This window comes from Acomys russatus, chromosome 4 (genome assembly GCF_903995435.1).
Source record: "Acomys russatus chromosome 4, mAcoRus1.1, whole genome shotgun sequence".
NCBI lineage: Eukaryota > Metazoa > Chordata > Mammalia > Rodentia > Muridae > Acomys > Acomys russatus.
This window is the reverse complement of record NC_067140.1, coordinates 1,183,974-1,201,842: the sequence shown is the minus strand read 5'-3', so window position 1 is coordinate 1,201,842 and position 17,869 is coordinate 1,183,974. Positions and strand designations below refer to the sequence as shown.

General features: G+C 51.1%; 1 protein-coding gene across 1 annotated transcript in view; it reads left to right on the top strand.

The window, feature by feature from the left end:
* The window catches only part of Hck (HCK proto-oncogene, Src family tyrosine kinase), a 43,869-nt gene that overhangs the window by 19,569 nt on the left and 6,431 nt on the right, over positions 1-17,869 (top strand). The window contains exons 4-11 of the mRNA XM_051143471.1: positions 272-371; positions 1,464-1,562; positions 2,615-2,718; positions 6,449-6,598; positions 6,943-7,095; positions 11,212-11,391; positions 12,688-12,764; positions 16,594-16,747. Of these exons, the coding sequence (XP_050999428.1) occupies positions 272-371; positions 1,464-1,562; positions 2,615-2,718; positions 6,449-6,598; positions 6,943-7,095; positions 11,212-11,391; positions 12,688-12,764; positions 16,594-16,747 (1,017 nt within the window). The remainder of the gene's footprint in view (positions 1-271; positions 372-1,463; positions 1,563-2,614; positions 2,719-6,448; positions 6,599-6,942; positions 7,096-11,211; positions 11,392-12,687; positions 12,765-16,593; positions 16,748-17,869) is intronic.

Genomic DNA, 17,869 nt, shown 5'->3' with positions numbered 1-17,869 from the left:
TGAAGTTCCCTTTGATCAGGTGACTCTGGTTTGTGTCAAGTTGACAAAAACTAACCAGTATCTTTGAATATCCTCTGAATTATCTGGGTTCCTTGCTCCAGCTCTTGGATTTCTAGAACAATGTTCAGTGATGTGGGCAAAGCCAGCTTTAGCCAGCATCAGACCCAGCACAGGAGGCTGCCCGATTGCCATGTGAGACAGCCAAAGCAGTGGGTCCAGAGTGGGGTGCTGGGGGTACGGCACGGGGACCCATCCTTGCATCTCCTGGCAGGCTCTGAGGACGTCGTTGTGGTCGCACTGTACGACTACGAGGCCATTCACCGTGAAGACCTCAGCTTCCAGAAGGGAGACCAGATGGTGGTCCTGGAGGAGTGAGTCCTAGCCTGGTCCCCTGAGGCACACCCACCTGCAGGGCTTAGCCACACTCCTGTTTTGCATTCTTTTTTTTTTTTTTTTTTTTTTTTTTTTTTTTTTTTTTTTTTTTATTATTATTTTTTTATTAATTATTATTCTTGTTACATCTCAATGTTTATCCCATCCCTTGTATCCTCCCATTCCTCCCCCCCGCCATTTTCCCATTATTCCCCTCCCCTATGACTGTTCCTGAGGGGGATTACGTCCCCCTATATATTCTCATAGGGTATCAAGTCTCTTCTTGGCTACTTGCTGTCCTTCCTCTGAGTGCCACCAAGTCTCCCCCTCCAGGGGACATGGTCAAATGTGAGGCACCAGAGTATGTGAGAAAGTCGTATCACACTCTCCACTCAAAGTGTCCCTCAGTAGAAGAGTGGATAAAGAAACTGTTTTGCATTCTTAAAGAACCAGAGAGCCCATCTTAACTCTGGGAGTAGAGGACAAAGAGAGCCTAACTGTGCATCAGAGGAAGAAGGGTTTGCTGCCTCCTTGGTAACAGACCCACAGACAAGGACTGTGCTCCCCTAGGCAGGCTCTCTGCGAAGCCTTCCTAAGGGATGCAAGCCTCACTGCCTGGGCTCCATGCCTCCCTGCAAGCTTTGTACACAGAGATCCCGGGGTCTCTGAGTTCCCCACCTGTGATAGGCACAACCGTCACCATCAGGGGCTGTTACAGGAGTTCAGATTGGACTGAGATCCACGAATGAGGCCTGGCCATGCGTAGCCAAACCCTTAAGCCCACAGCCTTCTCCTCTGGGCCCCAGCTGAACCAATGTGAGTGCTTCCCAGACACAGGTCCTGGATTGGGTCCAGGAACCAAAGGCCCAGGCTCTGGTCTGCAATTCAGGCACAGGTTTCAATCCAGACTCCACTCCTGTGGAGACTCCCACACCCCTACCCTACTCCCAAGACATGCTGGGTACCCTGCCCTCACCTTCCTGGCTTTCTGAGTGTGGGAGGGAGAGCTTTCTAGGCCAAAGGTGGGGGGTCACAGAGACTGAAGAAGGGTCCAGGTGTCCTCTAACCCGTCTCTCCCTCCTTTCCCTTAGGTCTGGGGAGTGGTGGAGGGCACGAGCCTTGGCCACCCGGAAAGAAGGCTACATCCCAAGCAACTACGTGGCTCGAGTTAACACTTTGGAAACGGAGGAGTAAGTGTCCCATCCCTGTCTTCCAGAAGGAGGCCTGAGGAAGACTGGCCTGCGCCAGCCTCAGCACCTCCGCACACACTCTCCCCGCCCTCCCACCCCCCCACTTCCCCACCCCACCCCCCGCCGCCACCCCCACCCCACCCCACACACCCCACCCCCACCACCCCCACCCCACCCCCACCCCCACCCCCACCCCACCCCACCCCCACCCCCCACCCCACACCCACCCACCCCCACCACCACCCCCACCCACCCACCCCCCCCACCCCACCCCCACCCCCACCCACCCACCCACCCCCACCCCACCACCCCCACCACCCCCACCATGTCTGGCACCTGGGGCCGGTTCAGTCCCTTGCTTCAGGTCACAGAGGTCTGTCCTAACGCCCTGTCCAAAACAGGTCCTTTCTGTGACTCTCAGAGAAGCCCGTCTTTGCTTCCTTCTGAACATATCCCACCGTCAAAAAGGGACATTGGTTTTATTTTTGGTGGATTTTGGGGGGGAAGTGAGTTTTTTGGGGGTTTTGTCTGTTCGTTTTGGGGTGTTTTGGTTTCTGGTTGTCTGCACATGCACTGTCTGCCTCCCTCTCGAGTGCTGATTCTCACACCTGGTCTCAGGAGTCAGCCTGCCTAGGTTGAAACCCTGTGGCCCCAGACAAGCTACTTGTCCTCTTGGCTCTCCGATTTGAGCACTGGTGGCAACCGCACAGAGCTAGGTGCGTAATAATCTCTTGATGAGCTGGGGCTGGAGGCTCGGCTCCCTCAGAGCACTCTGAATTCAGTTCCCACCACCAGCATGGAGGCTCACAACACAACTAACTAACCAAAATAGCAAAGAAAAATGAAAAAAAAAAAAAAAAGTTGTTTCTCACCACCCCCCCCCCCAAATGTAAGAAAAACAATGCTACTTGAAAGCAGGTGTGATTGGATCCTGCCTTCTGAGTTGGTTGTGCTCTGTATGGCCTGAGAGCTTCACATGACCCAACAGGCCAGTCATCCTGAGGCTCACACTGTCTTCATTCATTCCTGCTGTCTTCATTCATTCCTGGCAGGTGGTTCTTCAAAGGAATCAGCCGGAAGGATGCAGAGCGCCACCTCCTGGCTCCGGGCAATGTGCTAGGCTCCTTCATGATCCGAGACAGCGAGACCACCAAAGGTGATGCCAGCCCTCCCTCCCTGCCTTCCTGTGCCCCGGCATGGTGCCGCCTCCGACCCTAGGGGAATTCTCTGAGGAGGGCTGAACAGCTCAGTTAAGTGGCCATGCTGCCAGGTTTTCTCCTGTCCTTTCTTGCTCCAAGAGAAGGGAGGATTTAGGCACTGGGTGGCTGGCTTCTCCTCCATTCTGAAAGATGCAGGCTTAGGTCAACAGGAGTAGTTTGTGCCCTGAAAGCAAAGTAATATCCTGCTGCAACTTGGTCCCCACTAGATCCTAGTTTCATTTTTTTAAATAGCCACACTGCTATGTCTTGTCCACAGGTCACACTCCTCCCACAAGGAAACAGTGCAGAGTGAATTAGAGCTCGACCCAAAATGGCCTTTGGGACTCATTTAGAATTCTCTCGTGGTGGGGGTGTGAGATGGTTTGCTGGAGATGCCTATGTGGTAAAAGGAAAAACCAACTCCTACAAGCATGACATGACATGCATGTGTGCCACCCCATAAAGTGTAAGAGGCAGGATGCTCTTTGGGGCAGGTGGATGGGAAGACGTCACTGGTCTTGTCCTGAAATTTCTGTGCTGGAAGGGAGGCATCTTGAGTGAGTGACCAGAGTTTAAAAAAAAAAAAATCACCACCCTGAAGTGGTGTCACAGATTAAAGTGCCGTTTAATCCCAGCACTCGGAAGGCAGAGGCAGATGTATCTCTGAGTTTGAGGCCAGCCTGTCTACAGAGTGAGTGAGTTCCAGGACAGCCAGGGCTACATTGAGAAACCCTGTCTTGAAGGGGGAGGGGGAGAAATCACCTCCAACCACATAGAATGGTCCTGACTGGCACCCCTCTGTGTGAGTTTCCCCAGGGCAGCAGTGCCACAGGCTCTACACAAGCTCAGATTCCAGAGCCTCTGGCTGTTGCTTGCACTCAGATTTGAACAGGTCAGGCCACCTGTAAAAAGTGTGACCTGGAGCCAGGCACGGTGGCACACGCCTTTAGTCCCAGCACTCGAGAGGCAGAGGCAGGTAGATCGCTTGAGTTCGAGGCCAGCCTGGTCTACAAAGACAGTCTAGGACAGCCAAGGCTACATAGAGAAACCCTGTCTCAAAAAACCAAAAAAGAAAAAAGAAAAAGTGGGACCTGGTTGGTACTGTGAGTGAGGCACCTGGTTTTGGGGACATCAAAGGCCTCTGTGTGTCTGGGACCAGTCATTTGGTCTGTGTCTGAGGTCAGCGAGCATTTAGGCTGCAGGGAGGCACTACCGCTGGTCTCCAGCTGTGCCTAGGGTGGCTTAGAGATTGGGCTGGCCAGTTCTACAGAGAAGCACAGAAACCATAGCCCTGTAGCAGGCCTGCGGGCGGGAGAATGGGCCGGGCTAGCTCCCACAGCCCTCGGAGGTGGGGGTGCCCTGGGGATCTGACTGATTTAGAACAAGGTCCTCAGCATGCTGCCGCTCCCCAGATCCTATGTGCCCTGCTAGTGCCAGCTACGCCAGGCTTCCCTTGACTGGGACTGGGTGGCTAAAAAGGGACCCTAGAGCCAACTGGCTGGGTTTGGAACCCCAATGTGTCACTTACCAGCTATGTGACTCTAGGTGAATCATGTGTCCACTTCAGTTTCCTCACCTATATAAAATAAGGCTGATACGCTATTGCAAATGCTGCAAAAAATTAAAATAAAATCAGGCTGATAGTTCTATAAAACTTCTACCTCATGAGGCTATTCACTGTACTGCATAACATGATACATGTAATTTTAATTTATTAAAATTCATACTATTCCCATTTATTCATTCATGTGTAGTTTTAATTTATTAAAATGTATACTATTCCCATTCATTCATTCATTCATTCACTCACTGTGTAGTTTTAATTTATTAAAATGCATACTATTTCCATTCATTTGCTGTTCATTTGACCAGCATGTTTAGAACAGCTTGGCATGTTGTCAGCTGTCATTCAGCAATTTGCACTTTCCTCAAATCCTATGACACTGTGCTATTATAAAAAGAAGAAAAATTGAAACGCAGAGAAGCTAGTTAGCAAAGCATAAGTGGCGAACTGTGGTCACGGACTGGAAGACTTGAGTGTGCCTGGTGCACATGACAATCCACACCACAGCGTACTGCAAGCTGGGCAGGCTAGAGCATATGTCTGTATTGCCTCGAGGTTCTAGAAGGCGAGAGTCTGAGCTTGCTGGGCAAGGTGTCTGTGGGGCTGGCTCCTTCTGGAAGGTTGCAGTGTCGAGGGTGGGCTCCATTTCCTTTTCTGCCCTTTTTGAGAAGCCAGAAGCATTGCTTGGCTCATGGCTTTTCCTCTCCAATGCCTGTTTCCACCCCTCTGGATTTCCTGGGAACCCCCTGGATACTCCGTGTCATGTATGGTGCAGGGGGTTGCATATGAACATCATGAACCATTATGTGCCTGACTACAGTGCTTTTTTTTTTTTTTTTTAACATCTTAGTAATCAAATCAGATTTTCTTTTTTTTTTTTTTTGTTATTTTTTTTTATTAATTTATTCTTGTTACATCTCAATGTTTATCCCATCCCTTGTATCCTCCCATTCCTCCTCCCCCCCCCCATTTTCCCATTATTCCCCTCCCCTATGACTGTTCCTGAGGGGGATTACCTCCCCCTATATATTCTCATAGGGTATCAAGTCTCTTCTTGGCTACCTGCAGTTCTTCCTCTGAGTGCCACCAGGTCTCCCCCTCCAGGGGACATGGTCAAATGTGAGGCACCATAGTATGTGAGAAAGTCATATCACACTCTCCACTCAACTGTGGAGAATATTCTGACCATTGGCTAGATCTGGGTAGGGGTTTAAAGTTTACCTCCTGTATTGTCCTTGGCTGGTGCCTTAGTTTGAGCGGGACCCCTGGGCCCAAATCTGCCTATCATATTGTTCTACTTGTAGCAGATTTTCTTTGTTTTTAGTTTTTATTTATTTTTTTAAAGATTTATTTATTTATTATTTATACAGTATTCTGCCTGCATGTGAGCCAGCAGGCCAGAAGAGGGTACCAGATCTCATTAAAGATGGTTGTGAGCCACCATGTAGTTGCTGGGAATTGAACTCATGACCTTTGAAGGAACAGCCAGTGCTCTTAACCTCTGAGCCATCTCTCCAGCCCTCTTTTTATTTATTTTATGTTTTTGTTAGTCTCTCTCCCTTTCTTTCTTTATCAAGTTAGTATAGCATCTTGGCTTTTTCTTCATTAAATAGATCAGACAGATAGATAATTGAGAGAGAGAGAGAGAGAGAGAAGGAAGAAGAAGAGATGATGAGTGAATGGGTAGATAAGAGATGATGGATGGATGGATAGGTACAGAGAAGATAGATGACAGGTAGATGGTAGATAATAGATCAGAAATGATGACGCTATAGTGATAGCCAGCTTACTAACTATCCAGTCATTTTTAAGTATTACTTCTGTTAACCCCAGGCAATGTGATGAAATGGAAGGCCTGACTACTCTTATTTGACAGGTGAGGAAACTGAGGCATAAAAAGGCCAAGTAGTCATTTGCCCAAGGGCTCACAGCTGAGAATGGCAGGTCAGGGATGGGAATCCAGGCAGCCCAATGCCTCAGGCCACTCTTAATGAGCTTCTGCCCATGTGGCCATGTGCCGAGCAGAGGCCTCCACAGGGCACCATCAGGATGCCAAGGTGCCGACATCAGGTAGCCAGGCCTCTAAGGTGCCGTTCTGAGGGGCTTCTCTTGGTCCAATGCAGGAAGCTACTCATTGTCCGTTCGAGACTACGACGCCCAGCACGGAGACACGGTGAAGCATTATAAGATCCGGACACTGGACAGCGGAGGCTTCTATATCTCCCCAAGGAGCACCTTTGGCAGCCTGCAGGAACTTGTGGTCCACTACAAGAGTGAGTCTTGCCCAGGCCCACGCCTCCAACATTTGACTGCCTAGCCTAAGCTGGTCACCACTGCACAGTGCTCCCTGGCTAGGATGCAATTACTAGCCATCTTGGCTTTGTTTTTCAATGGTTGTTTGGTTCCGGGGAAGGAACCAGAGTCTAGTGCATGCTACACAAATACTGTCCTATGCAATTCTGCACTCAGATCTTCCCGGCCTTGCCAGGCGAACAGTTACTTGGAGCACTTGTGAAGGCTTAGGCTTGTTGGACATGAGGGCGGAGGTACCCACGCATTACGTCATGTTCTGCTCTTTGGGGAATGTACCAGCTGCTGACTGGGCACTCTGTTTCAGAGGGGAAAGACGGGCTCTGCCAAAAGCTGTCAGTGCCCTGTGTGTCTCCCAAACCCCAGAAGCCATGGGAGAAAGATGCCTGGGAAATTCCTCGAGAGTCCCTCCAGATGGAGAAGAAACTTGGAGCTGGGCAGTTTGGAGAAGTGTGGATGGGTAAGGAGCTGGGGCCACAAAGGCCAGTGCTGGGAGAGCCCTGAGGGCTCGAGTATGTCACCCGGAAGACGGGAAATTTAAATAGTATCCACAGAGGGCCTCTCCTCAGATAGCAAACCAAATCGTCTACTGGGAAGTCACTGTTTTGCCTTTGTGGCCAGGCTGGAGGGTCAAAGAGCTGCTCTGCAGGAGACTTGAGTCCTGGATGGGGAAGGCTCTCCGCTGTGTGGCAGTGGGGCAGCCTGCCTTGTGGGCTAGCATATACAGGGCCTCTTGGAGTGATGGGAAGGCTCTCCGCTGTGTGGCAGTGGGGCAGCCTGCCTTGTGGGCTAGCATATACAGGGCCTCTTGGAGTGATGGGAAGGCTCTCTGCTGTGTGGCAGTGGGCAGCCTGCCTTGTGGGCTAGCATATACAGGGCCTCTTGGAGTGATGGGAAGGTTCTCCGCTGTGTGGCAGTGGGACAGCCTGCCTTGTGGGCTAGCATATACAGGGCCTCTTGGAGTGATGGGAAGGCTCTCCGCTGTGTGGCAGTGGGACAGCCTGCCTTGTGGGCCAGCATATACAGGGCCTCTTGGAGTGATGGGAAGGTTCTCCGCTGTGTGGCAGTGGGGCAGCCTGCCTTGTGGGCCAGCATATACAGGGCCTCTTGGAGTGATGGGAAGGCTCTCCGCTGTGTGGCAGTGGGGCAGCCTGCCTTGTGGGCTAGCATATACAGGGCCTCTTGGAGTGATGGGAAGGTTCTCCGCTGTGTGGCAGTGGGACAGCCTGCCTTGTGGGCTAGCATATACAGGGCCTCTTGGAGTGATGGGAAGGTTCTCCGCTGTGTGGCAGCGGGACAGCCTGCCTTGTGGGCTAGCATATACAGGGCCTCTTGGAGTGATGGGAAGGTTCTCCGCTGTGTGGCAGTGGGACAGCCTGCCTTGTGGGCTAGCATATACAGGGCCTCTTGGAGTGATGGGAGAAAGAGCACGGATTTTCAGGTGAGACCAATGCTGGCAAACCGTTCAGATCATGAGCCACAATGCCCAGTGACATTCCAGACATGGTGGGACAACAGAAAGGCCTAGAACACCCCTGTGGTCCTTGAGAATAGCAATTCCTGTTTCATGGGGAGGTAGACGGTCACAATGCCTGGCCCCTGTGTTAACACTCAACTGTGTGGCCACAATGCCTGGCCCTGTGTTAGCACTCCCCTGTGTGGTCACAATGCCTGGCCCCTGTGTTAACACTCCCCTGTGTGGTCACATTGCCTGGCCCCTGTGTTAACTCTCCTGTGTGGCCACAATGCCTGGCCCTGTGTTAGCACTCCCCTGTGTGGTCACAGTGCCTGACCCCTGTGTTAACACTCCCCTGTGTGGTCACAGTGCCTGACCCCTGTGTTAACACTCCCCTGTGTGGTCACAGTGCCTGGCCCTGTGTTAACACTCCCCTGTGTGCTCACAGTGCCTGACCCCTGTGTTAACACTCCCCTGTGTGCTCACAGTGCCTGACCCCTGTGTTAACACTCCCCTGTGTGGTCACAGTGCCTGACCCCTGTGTTAACACTCCCCTGTGTGCTCACAGTGCCTGACCCCTGTGTTAACACTCCCCTGTGTGGTCACAGTGCCTGACCCCTGTGTTAACACTCCCCTGTGTGGTCATAGTGCCTGGCTCCTGTGTTAACATTCAACTGTGTGGCCCACAATGCCTGGCCCTGTGTTAACACTCCCCTGTGTGGTCACATTGCCTGGCCCCTGTGTTAACTCTCCTGTGTGGTCACAATGCCTGGCCCCTGTGTTAACACACTCCCCTGTGTGGCCACAATGCCTGGCCCTGTGTTAGCACTCCCCTGTGTGGTCACAGTGCCTGACCCCTGTGTTAACACTCCCCTGTGTGCTCACAGTGCCTGACCCCTGTGTTAACACTCCCCTGTGTGGTCACAGTGCCTGGCCCTGTGTTAACACTCCCTGTGTGCTCACAGTGCCTGACCCCTGGTTAACACTCCCCTGTGTGCTCACAGTGCCTGACCCCTGTGTGTTAACACTCCCCTGTTTGGTCACAGTGCTGGCCCTGTGTTAAACACTCCCCTGTGTGGTCACAATGCCTGGCCCTGTGTTAACACTCCCTGTGTGGTCACAATGCTGGCCCTGTGTGGTCACAGTGCCTAACTCTGTGTTAACACTCCCCTGTGTAGTCACAGTGCCTGGCCCTGTGTTAACACTCCCCTGTGTGGTCACAATGCCTGGCCCTGTGTTAACACTCCCCTGTGTGGTCACAATGCCTGGCCCTGTGTTAACACTCCCCTGTGTGGTCACAATGCCTGGCCCTGTGTTAACACTCCCCTGTGTGGTCACAGTGCCTAACTCCTGTGTTAACACTCCCCTGTGTGCTCACAGTGCCTGGCCCTGTGTTAACACTCCCCTGTGTGGTCACAGTGCCTGACCCCTGTGTTAACACTCCCCTGTGTGGTCACAATGCCTGGCCCTGTGTTAACACTCCCCTGTGTGGTCACAATGCCTGGCCCTGTGTTAACACTCCCCTGTGTGGTCACAATGCCTGGCCCTGTGTTAACACTCCCCTGTGTGGTCACAATGCCTGGCCCTGTGTTAACACTCCCCTGTGTGGTCACAATGCCTGGCCCTGTGTTAACACTCCCCTGTGTGGTCACAATGCCTGGCCCTGTGTTAATACTCCCCTGTGTGGTCACAATGCCTGGCCCTGTGTTAACACTCCCTTGTGTGGCAGGTAGAAGGAAGGCAGCTTGTAGAGATGCAAATATGCAGCCAGATAAAGTAAGTTTTAAAAGCCTGTGTTTCAACTACACTTGCCAAGAGCCTGCTAAATGCCAGGCCCTGAATACAAGAATGAAGCCATAAGGAAATGCAAGGAGGAAAGTCAGATCTGGGGAGCAAAGTCGGGACAAGTAAAACAAACTGTCCCATGATGCCCCACACTCTCACTAGAGCAAGACCTTGATCTGATTTGAGTTTCCTGGTATCCAAGGCACACATGGAGAGAAACGTACACAGAGGACGAGAGCCACCAAATGAAGAGGGTGGGATGGAAGAAGAGAACTGCGTGTGGCGGGGACAGGTGTGTGCAGGGCAGTTAGTGCGTAGAAGCCAGAGTGAGGCCAGTGAGATGGCTCAGTGAGTAAAAGGGCTTGCTGCAAAAAACCTGACGATCTGAGTTCAAGCCCTGGAACCCACAGTGGAAGGACTGCTGGCAAAAATTGTTCACATACACAGAGTCATTTGTTTTTTTAAGAAAGCAAGAGTGAATTTAGTAAGCAAGGCCTAGTGATACAGGTCTATCATCCCAACTGCCAGATTGAGACAAGAGGACTCAAGTTCAAGAGCAACCTGGACAACTCAGTAAGAGAGAGAAACGGGTAGATCTCTGAGTTCAAGGCCAGCCGGGTCTACAGAGTGAGTCCAGGACAGTCAAGGCTACACAGAGGGAAAAAAAGAGTGGTAAGGGGCTTGAGATATAGCTCAGTGGTAAAGCACTTTTCTAGTACGAAGACCTGGCTCAGTCTCTGGTTTGAGTGTATGTTGATGGTGACCTTGGTGGATGACAGGGACAGAAAAGTGGGCATGACTAGGCCAAGCAATTCACTATGTGGGACATAGTGAATCTAGTATTTATTTCGAGGCAGTGCTAAGCTTAAACACTGCATGTGCAGGCCCATGTCACAATCTAACTGCTGGTTTAAGGGTCCCTACCATTGCCGGGTGCCAAACTCAACAGCGTGTATGTGCTAGGTGAGTGTTGTACCACTGAGCTCCAGTCTCAACCCTTGTTTTCTGAGCCATGGGCTGGCCTGGAGCCTCTAGTCCTCATACGTCACAACCTTGAGAGTTCTGGGATGACAGGTGTGCACCCTAAGCCCGAAGAGAAGGCTCTTTCACTCTGGCAAACAGCCCGGGTGAGTGAGTGCCTATCACTTCCACACAGCCCAGAGAACTCAGGTGACAAGTTCAGTAACACTCAGCCAGGGAGCAGGGAGTTAGTCTCCATCCCACAGTTGAGGCCGAAGTGGTAGCCTCTCTGTGTCTAAAGACCAAGATGGGCAGGGAGGGCTCCTCCAGGGCTGCTGAGCTCTGACCACCTTCCTTGTTCCCCACTCTCTCCAGCCACCTACAACAAGCATACCAAGGTGGCGGTGAAGACAATGAAGCCAGGCAGCATGTCTGTGGAGGCCTTCCTGGCAGAGGCCAACCTCATGAAGGCCCTGCAGCATGATAAACTGGTGAAGCTACATGCCGTGGTCTCTCAGGAGCCCATCTATATCGTCACGGAGTTCATGGCCAAAGGTGCGTGGGCTAGGACAGACTGTGGTCTAAGCTGGCTTCTTTTAGACTCAAAGGTGATCTTGTCACGGCTCTTCTGGCATAGCTGGCAAGTCCTCAGGGAGCACCAGTGAACTCACGGGAAAGGTGGTTTATGGAGAGGAAGGGTGGGGTGGGGGGAGGCGCTGCTGAGCCCTCTGAGATGACAGAAGGCATATATGGCTCCCTTGTGACTTGTACCTTGGAACCTTGGTGCTGGGCTGTAAAGAAGCCCTGCTTGGAGTCGTAGGGGTCAAGACACCACAAGGAGAAAGACCATCTTGAATGTTCCACTGTCTCACTCCACAGTGTGCTCCATCTAAGCTGCTGTGACCAACCCATGGAATCATGGAAAATGTTCATGTTGTCATTTCAGGTGACTAAGCTTTGGGTCACCCTACCCTGTGATTATTCAGCATATCTCAGAAATATTTGAGAAAGGCACTCATTATGTAGCCCAGGCTAGCCGCAATCTCACAGCCGCCCTCCTGCCTCAGCCTCTCAAGTGCTGGGAATACAGGTATAGAGTTTCTATTATTATCGTTGTTGTTGATTTATTAATTTAAAGACAGCTAGCTAGTCTATAGTCATTTTCAGTTCCTGCTCATTTTTGGATAAACATCTCACACAACATATGTGACTTGAAATTTCAAAACCTTTCCTATTTTCCAATTCTACAAATCTACAGTCAGCCAGCTTTCTAAAGCCAGGCCCTGGACACCCAACCTCATGAGGCTGCACTAGTCAGAGAGTTAGCTAGCAACTAAGAAGTCCTCTCAGAAAACGCCAAGCAGACATGAGGAGCAGTGGGTAAATGGCTCTTTAACTCTAGCCCTATGGCTGTGCAGGGATGAGTGCTGCTGCTCGTGCCTATTCTGCTAGTAGAGCTGGAGGTCAGGAACGAGAGAGCAGCCTGGACAATGTAGCAAGAAGAAAGTCATGCGGGGCGTGGTGGTGCAAGCCTTTAATCCCAGCACTCAGGGAGGCAGAGGCAGGCGGACCTCTGTGAGTTCAAGGCCAGCCTGGTCTACAAAATGAGTTCAAGGTAGCCAGGGCTCTGTTACAGAGAGACCCTGTCTTGAAAAGAAGAGGAGGAAGAGGAAGAAAAGACAGCTGGAGAGGTAGCTCAGTCGCAGAGCACTCACCTAGCATGTGTGAGGCCCTGGGTTCAATCCCTGTACTACAAAGAGGAAAAATCTCTACCACTATGAAAAAAAAAAAAGGTTACTTATTTCTCACTAAGGGCTGGTAGTTGATGCTTCTTCTTGCTCCCCTCTGCAGGGAGCCTGTTGGACTTTCTGAAGAGTGAAGAAGGCAGCAAGCAGCCGTTGCCAAAACTCATTGACTTTGCAGCCCAGGTGAGCTGTGCCAGCTACAGTCAGAGAAGGTGACAGGAAAGGTGACATCCTTTGAGTGCTCTGTATCACTTGTGTAGATACACATCCCCACCACATGAACAAAGACTGGTTCCAGGACCCAATGGGTACCAAAGACTTGTGTATGCTCAAATCCCTTATAGAAAATAGTGTATTTGCAAATAGCCTAGGGACATTCTCCTGTATACTGGCTTCGTATGGGTGGCTTGTAGATGAGACCACAGGAATTAAACAATGGAGTCTCTTAAAGGCCCACTACCAACATGGCCCTGGCTCAGGGTCTGAAGAGCAAGAATTCAGCAGAGAGAATGGACCAAGTAAGCCTTAGGGACACATCTCAAAAATCCCGTTTAAAATAAATAAGCAAAACAAAACCGGTTCAGTGGTACAGAGCTTTCCTAGGTGTAGGACACCTGGGTTCTATTCCCAACACATTCCACACAAGCTGTTTCCCTCCAACCCTGTCCCATGCTCTCTGTTGGGGTGTGGGGGACAGGCGATGGGGGACCACAGTGTTGCTGTGGGAACGCACAGCCTGGTCCAGGGGCCATCAGAGAAGGCTTCACTGAGGAAGGTGTCTCTAGGAGGGGTCTGGGGATTAGGAATTCTACACCTGCAGAGGAGCAGAGAAGGAGGTCTAGACAAAAGAAACAGCCTGTACAAAAGCCCAAAAAGGGAAGGAAGATGCTGATCCTGGTCATCCAGAGCCCAGAGGGTGGCACAGGTGAAAGGCGTGTGGCATGAAGCCCAGTGGGAGTTGAGGGAGTTTGCTGCTGAGCCTAGGGTTGAGGCTGGTGGGGAGGCCAAAGTCAGAGCTCATTTGAGTATGCAAATACCAGAGGCAAAATCTAACCATAGACTCTACTTTCAGAACCCTGAATGCCAGGGGCATATGGAAATAAAGGCCTAGCACTTCCATCCCCGTGGGCCCCAGTCCTCTGGGATACAATGGTCTGGCCTATTACTAAAGTATAACCATCAAACCAGCAGGAGCCATACTGATGAGAAAAGCCAAAGGCTACATACAGCAAGAGCTACTCCTGGGACTGGGGATATAGCTTAGGCTGTAGAACACTTGCCTAGCACACATGAAGTCCCAGGTTCAAACCCCAGCACCACATAAACCAGATGTGATGGTACACATCTGCAATTAATCTGAACCTGTGAGATCAGAGGGACAAAGTTATCCTCAGTCATTTGATGAGTTCCAGGTCAGCCTGGGTTCAGGTCCCAGCAGGACACACACACACACACACACACACACACACTCACACACCACAATACCACATGAACCCTGGGCTGGAGTCCGCGTGCCAGTTCTAGGATTCCCTGATGCTCTTGGAAGCACACCCAAGTTCTAGCACCTGGGGACCTGCTTGGTGGTTTTGAATCTGCATCGGCTCAGTACCGTCAAGTCCCAGGGGCACCTGAGAGCAGTTCACCTTCCTTAGGTAGCTGACACACGTTTGAGAAGCAACACTCTACAAGTGACATGTAGGACGTTTGTGTTGGTTCCAGCTCTGCCAGTGAGGCTCTTGGGCATTCTGTTGCCATCACTAACCACCTCTGATGTGAATACAGGCACTGTCCTCACCCGTGGTACAAGCTTAGAGGCTAATCTCCCTGTGGGGGGTGCTAAAGAGATGGCTCAGCGATTAAGGGCACTGACTGCTCTTCCAGAGGTCCTGAGTTCAATTCCCAGCAACTACATGGTGGCTCACAACCATCTATAGTGTGATCTGATGCCCTCTTCTGACCTGCAGGTGTGCATGCAGGCAGAGCACTGTATACATAATAATAAATAACTTAAAAAAAAAAAAATCTCCCTGTGAGCCCTGGGAGACAGGCTTGATGTCACAGAGCTTGGGGGTCAAGATGAGCTGGCCCAACTTTAGAGTCATTTACCCATGATGCTCCATTGCCTCCCACATGGAGTTAGCATACCTTCCCCCACTGAGCTCACGTAAGAACCAGCAACGCATGAGTGTCAGCTGGTGGGAATGCACTAGGCTCGGAGGTCAAGTAAGAGTCATAGGTGAGAGTGGACGTAACCAAGCCTTAGTTCACAGCCCTGGGTCTGAGCCTACATGCTCTGCAGCTATGGGCTGGTTACTTAGTTCTCAAAGCTTTCAACTTCCCTCCTGTGGAAAGAGAGCAGTTCTAAGACCCATGGTTTAAAAAACAAACAAGCCAGGCGTGGTGGCACACGCCTTTAATCCCAGCACTCGGGAGGCAGAGGCAGGCGGATCGCTGTGAGTTCGAGGCCAGCCTGGTCTACAAAGTGAGTCCAGGATGGCCAAGGCTACACAGAGAAACCCTGTCTCGAAAAACCAAAAAACAAAAACAAAACTGCTGTGTTTATCAGTTTATAATAAGCTGCAGTATCTTCCTAATAGCTTTGCAAACGGCTCTTCTAAGGATGCCTTATAAATTTCCCATGCTCTCCAGACCCCATCTCACTCCGCCCTTGACAACCTCTACCCCAGATAAAATCTGTCTTGAGATTTCACTCAGAAAGCTGGACCTGGTTCCACTGCCTTTAATGCCCCCTGCTGTTCGTTCTTTGCAATTGCACTAACTGGTCCCTCAGGCTCTGACTTGGCTGGCTCTCTGCTTTGGTCTGTCTGATCAGACTCTGCCACCCTGGGTTCCCCAGGGAACCTCATCTGATAATTCCCGGGTGCAAACCTCCAGAGTTCTGCAGTTCTGGACTGTCTAGAGCCTGGTTTGAGGCTGACAGTCAAGACAAGCATCTCTGTAAAGAGAATCGTTGATGGCTCTGCCTTCAGCAGCCTCCAAAGCAGCTTTGTAAACCATACCTGCTGCTTTCTGGGCAACTGAGGTTCATCTTCCACCTCTTTGGTCCTAACCTTTGTAGCTAAGAAAATTCCTAAGTCAAAGTCATCTGACTTTCTACCAGAAGCTTCCAGAATAAGAATTCTTCACCCTGTCTCAGAAGCCACGGTGGTGCTTAAATACACATCTGACTCCACGGAAGGGCTGCCCGAAGTCTGTCGCTCTTGCTCTTCCTGCTCAGAGTAACATCCCTGTCCTACCTTGGAGGATGTTCAGCCTTCTCAAGTTCATCTCTCCCATCTTCTGTTCAGCTACCCGGCCCCATGCTGTTCTAGAAGCTTCTTCCTCCCACCTCTGCACCTGGTATTCTCCCTGACCAGCTGGACCATTCTTACTCAACACACCTATTATTGTGGTCATTCAGTTCTCTGCTAAAATGTCACCTCCCCCAAGCAGTCTCCGGGAGCATCCAGTACACCCTGCACTTCCATCTGGTATGCTGCCTTGCCTTTTCTCTGTGGTGTTCATGCCTGCAATGGCTGTGCCTGGCTCAGCTCCTGTTCAAAAGACTAGACAGGTACTCATACACAGTCTGAGGGTTTTTGTCGGACGAGCAAGTGAATCTTCCAGGCTTGAGGATGAGGAGGGCATAAAAGTGAGGAGAGAATATTTTGGGGTGGGATTGTCCCCAGAAGGGAGGACGGGGTGTCGTAAATGTCCTGGTATACTGGTTCCTGCACAGGCAGAGGATCCTGGAGAAACATTCACATTGCTTGTTCTTTGAGGACATTTCAAAGGGTTCTGCAGAAGTGTTGATGTCCTGATGGAGCCCACAAACTGAGCCAGGCCGTGAGAATGCCCCCCACCCCTGGCCTAGATAGGTAGGCAGAGCCCAGGAGCCTTCTGACCAAAAAAAAAAAAAAAGAGGGGCCTATGCAGACATTGCCCAGTTTCCGAGGGGTGGGTTCTGTGTGGCTGTAACATGTCAGGATGACACTGTCTCCTCTGGGTGCAGATTTCGGAGGGCATGGCCTTCATTGAGCAGAGGAACTACATCCACAGAGACCTCCGGGCTGCCAACATCTTGGTCTCCGCATCGCTAGTGTGTAAGATCGCTGACTTTGGCCTGGCGCGGGTCATCGAGGACAATGAGTACACAGCGCGGGAAGGTAGGGACGCTCCCTCCCGGAAGGGCTGTGAGATCTGAGAGTGGACACCCGCAGGAGGGCCTGGAAAGGACACAGATCTGTCCTAGACTAACTCGTGCGTCAAGATCGGCAGGGTCCTTTTGCACAGGATACCTAGCAAAGGCTACCTAGGGAAGGCTTTCATCTGGCTTATAGTTAGAAGGGACAGGCCACCCTGGTGGGGAAGTCATGACTGGCAACATTGTATCCAGTGAGGAGGCAGACAGAGTGGTGGTGTTCAGCTTGCTCTTTATTTTTCATGTGGTCCACGGCCCAGGGACCTGTGCCGCCCACACGGGTGGGCCATTCCCACCTCAACTAACCCTATGCAGAAAGTCCTTCGCAGACAATACCCTGGGGCTTGTCTCCTAAGCAATTCTAGACTCTGTCTGGTTGACATTGTTAATACCACACAAGACTTCAAGAGGAACATTTCATATCAGGTCGATACAAAGACTTTGCAAGGAAAGGTGACAGTAACTTTAGAACAACCTAAAAGTCCACAGACAATATGTGTGCCTATCAACTGTGTCACACACATAATGGAAGGTCATACAGCAGCCTAAAAACCTACACCAAGCCAGGCATGGTGGCCCACGCTTTTAATCCCAGCACTCGGGAGGCAGAGGCAGGCGGATCGCTGTGAGTTCGAGGCCAGCCTGGTCTACAAAGTGAGTCCAGGACAGCCAGGGCTACACAGAGAGACTCTGTTCGAAACAAACAAACAAACCCACACCAAGTGCTGGGGATGGCACTCAGTGTAGAGCCTGACCAACATGGAAAGCCATAGGTTCCACCACCATCACACCACACACCAATGCCACAGGCAACTAAAGAGGAGGCATGACATCCAAATGAGAGAGGCAAATCTAAACAGAGGGGATGCCGATAAGTTCCACATATATGAAATCCAAAAACAGGCAAAAGTCATGTACGAAGTTCATAGTGTTCTCCATAATAGCCCCAGACTGAAACACGCAAACTGATGCCCATGAGCTGATGAACAAATGGAGAAAATGTGGAGTATCCCTAAAACGGAAGAGCGTTTGTAATAGGAGGCGATGAAGTGTTGAAAGGCCACCACATACACGAGCCTCGGGAACA